This window comes from Geospiza fortis, unplaced genomic scaffold (genome assembly GCF_000277835.1).
Source record: "Geospiza fortis unplaced genomic scaffold, GeoFor_1.0 scaffold391, whole genome shotgun sequence".
In the NCBI taxonomy this organism is placed as follows: domain Eukaryota; kingdom Metazoa; phylum Chordata; class Aves; order Passeriformes; family Thraupidae; genus Geospiza; species Geospiza fortis.
Genome location: NW_005054472.1, coordinates 19,750 through 23,019, shown reverse-complemented (window position 1 = coordinate 23,019; position 3,270 = coordinate 19,750). Strand labels below are relative to the sequence as shown.

General features: G+C 56.9%; 1 protein-coding gene across 1 annotated transcript in view; it reads right to left on the bottom strand.

The window, feature by feature from the left end:
- Nucleotides 1–2,641, bottom strand: part of CDK18 (cyclin dependent kinase 18) — a 33,968-nt gene extending 31,327 nt beyond the window's left edge. The window contains 1 exon segment of the mRNA XM_005428117.3: nt 2,474–2,641. Coding sequence (XP_005428174.1) covers nt 2,474–2,617 — 144 coding nt within the window. The 5' untranslated portion in view covers nt 2,618–2,641.
- Between the last annotated feature and the right edge of the window lie 629 nt (nt 2,642–3,270).

The window sequence follows — 3,270 nt, the reverse complement described above, 5'->3', positions numbered from 1 at the left end:
GCCACACCAAAGGAAGGAAAGCAGCCACAGGCAGCCCTTTTTTATAAATATATTTCTATATTTCAACTCCTCCTCTGCCCAAACAAGCTTTGATCTCCCAAGGAAAGGGGCCAGGACCCTCCTCTGCCTGCCTGCCTGCCTTAGAACTTTGAATTCCTTTGCTGAGTGTGAATTAGAACTTTGAATTCCTTTGCCTCCTCTCCAGGCTCTGAGCTCGGGTTCTTCACCCTCCTTCCTCCCCCTCACCATCATTTCTTCAGGGCCTGGTGTTCCCCTGGGGGCTCTGGTTTGTCCTTTCCAGCCCAAACACTGAATTTTGGGAGGGCAGAGCAGGCTGTGGGTGTTTGGGGGCTGCTGATGGATGCCCCCAAACCCACCCAGCCCTGATCCCTCTGTAAAAAACAGGCTCAGGTTCCACCAAGGTGACATTGCTGGTGACACGATGTGTCCAGGCTGGAAAGCTGTTTGATTTTCCAGCCTGGAATAAAAAAAAAAACCAACCCAAACCTGTTTTTGCTCCTTTTATCAGCATTTGTGGGGGTGAGGTGGTGAGAATGAGGGGATGGGGAGGACAGGGCTGGGGATTTCTCACCACCTGGGGCAGCTTTGTCCCCTGCCTGTCCCCTCACAGGAGCCAGAGCAGCTCTGGAGCATGGCATGGTGCAAGTGGAATGGGAGCAGCTTTGGGGTCCCTTCCAACCCAAATCTTCCCTGATTTTGTGATTCTGGCACTCAGAGCCGCCAAGGTTTGGGATTTTCAGCCTGGGAACACCAGAGATTTCTGAGGCTGGAGGGAAACCAAACTCCAGGCAATTCCCTGAGGAAGGGAGAGCCCAGGTGTGGATCCCTGCTGGGATCTGCTGTCACAGACATTTCTTTTATGAAAAATCCTCTTTCAGGTTTTTTCTTGCTGAAGTTGAGAGTTTCAGCAACAAGACATAAACAATAGATTATCTGCTGCTGTAGAATGCAACAAGTCTGTCTGGATTGGCCCAACTTGCATGTTTATAATTAATGACCAATCCAGAACTGAGATCTCTGCTGGTTTGTTATTCATTCTTTACTTGCTATTCTTAAGTAGCTAGCAGCTTCTAGAAACTCTCCTTTCTTTTTCTTTTTAGTACAGTATAGTAGATGTATGTATCATAACATAATAAATCAAGCCTTCTGTAATGGAGTCAAAGATCTCCGTCTCTTCCTTCACCCAAACACCCTTGTGACCACGGTCACAATCTGCCCCTGTCCCTGGAGCCAGGATCACCTGAGCTGGCCCTGGCTGTCACCAGGGCGGGCTCTGGATCATGAGGACACAGCGAGCCCAAGGACAGCCCCAGAGATCCTGCCCTGAAGGAGCTCCAGCATCCTGGGCAGCCAGGCTGGCACGGCCGGGCCCTCCCCGTGCCAGGCACTGACATCAGGGCTCAGCCCCTTCCGAGAGGGCAAACAGAGCCTGAACGGGAGCTGGGGGCACGGGAGAGGCCAGGCTGTGGCACAGCTGGCAGGAGGCAGCGTGGTGTGGCTGGGATTTACCCGGTGTGAGCCCAGCCCGGCTCTGCCCAGCTCCCCAGGAGCTCTGCCCAGCTCTGCCCCAGGCTCTGCCCAGCTCCCCAAGCTCTGCCCAGCTTTGCCCGGCTCCCTGAGCCCAGCCCGGCTCTGCCCAGCTCCCCAAGCCCTGCCCAGGCTCTGCCTAGCTCTCCCCAGGCTCTGCCCAAGCTCCTCAAGCTCTTCCCAGCTCTGCCAGGCTGCCCAGGCTCTGCCCAGCTATGTCAGGCTCCCTGAGCCCAGCCCAGTTCTGCCCGGCTCCCCAAGCCCAGCCTGGCTCTGCCTGGCTCTGCCCAAGCTCTGCCCAACTCCCCAAGCTCTGCCCAAGCCCTGCCCAGCTCTACAAGGCTCTGCCCAGCCCTGCCCATCTCTCCCCAAGCCCAGCCTGGCTCTGCCCAAGCCCTGCCCAGCTCTGCCCAGCTCTGCCCGAGCACGGCTGCCCAGGCTGGGCTGCTCCCAGTGCCTGCAGCATCCCCAGCCTGCCCCGAGCCTGCCCCAGCCTGCACCTTGCCCAGGTTGGGATTTAACCCAGCCTGCCCCAGGGGCTGTGCTGGCACAGGGGCTGTGTCAGGTTTGGATTTAACCCTTCATCTCCCTGGGGGCTCAAAACCAACGCACAGGGAGGGGCAAAGGCTGCTCCAGCGAGCCCCGGGCGCTGCCCAGGACAGAACAGCCCCTTTGGCTTTGGGAACGTCAGCCTGGAGCCCCCACAGGGGTCACCCCCCTCTTCTGGGGAGGCAGGGGGAGATCCCACATGTCCCCACCCTCCACCTTAACCACAGCTCCCCATTTTGTGCAAATTCCCTTCCCTCCCATCCAGCTTTCCTGGTGAAGGATAAATCTCTGTGCAGCTTTAATGCCGAGGTGTTGCTCACACAGAACAAGGGGCAGACACTTCCACAAACCCCGAGGTGCCTGGAGAGGCTCTCACCCAGCCCAGGGGCTCCTCACCTTCGTTCCTCTGGTTGTTGAGCTGGTTGAACTGCTCCGTGAACTCTGTCAGGGACTCCTCGATGGTCTCCGTGCGCGGCACCGAGAGCGAAAATCTCCTCTTGAAGTTTTTCATCTTGTTCATCTTCCCTCGAGCTGCCAGGGACGGCAGAGCCCTGCAGGGAAAGGGGACAGCAGGCTCAGAGGGATGGACAACACCAGGATGGGCCCCCAACCCCAAGGCTGCTGTTCTTTGGGGTTGGCAGCATCCTGACCCCAATTCCCACCCCACAGTTGCTGCTCTTTGGGGTTGGCAGCATCCTGATCTGAATTTCCACCCCATAATTGCTGCTCTTTGGGGTTGGCAGCATCCTGATCTGAATTTCCACCCCCAACTGCTGCTCTTTGGGGTGGCAGAATGCCAACACAAATTTCTCCCCCACAACTACTGCTTTTTGAGGTTGGCAATGCCCCGACCCAATTCCCACCCCACAGCTGCTGTTCTTTGGAGTTGGCAGGATCCTGACTGGAATTCCCACCCCACAGCTGTTCCTTTTTGGGGTTGGCAGCATCCTGACTGGAATTCCCACCCCACAGCTGCTGTTCTTTGGGGTTGGCAGCATCCTGACATGAATTTCCCCCACAGGGGTCCCTGGGACATCCCTTCTCTGGGTCAGAGCAGAGGAGGAGCCACAGAAATTGGGTTTTCAGAGCTGGCTCTGGTCAGGAGGTGCAGGGAAGGTTTTTTGAGCCCAGAGGAGGGCTGTGCACACTCAATCACAGGCTGTGCCTTGGAAA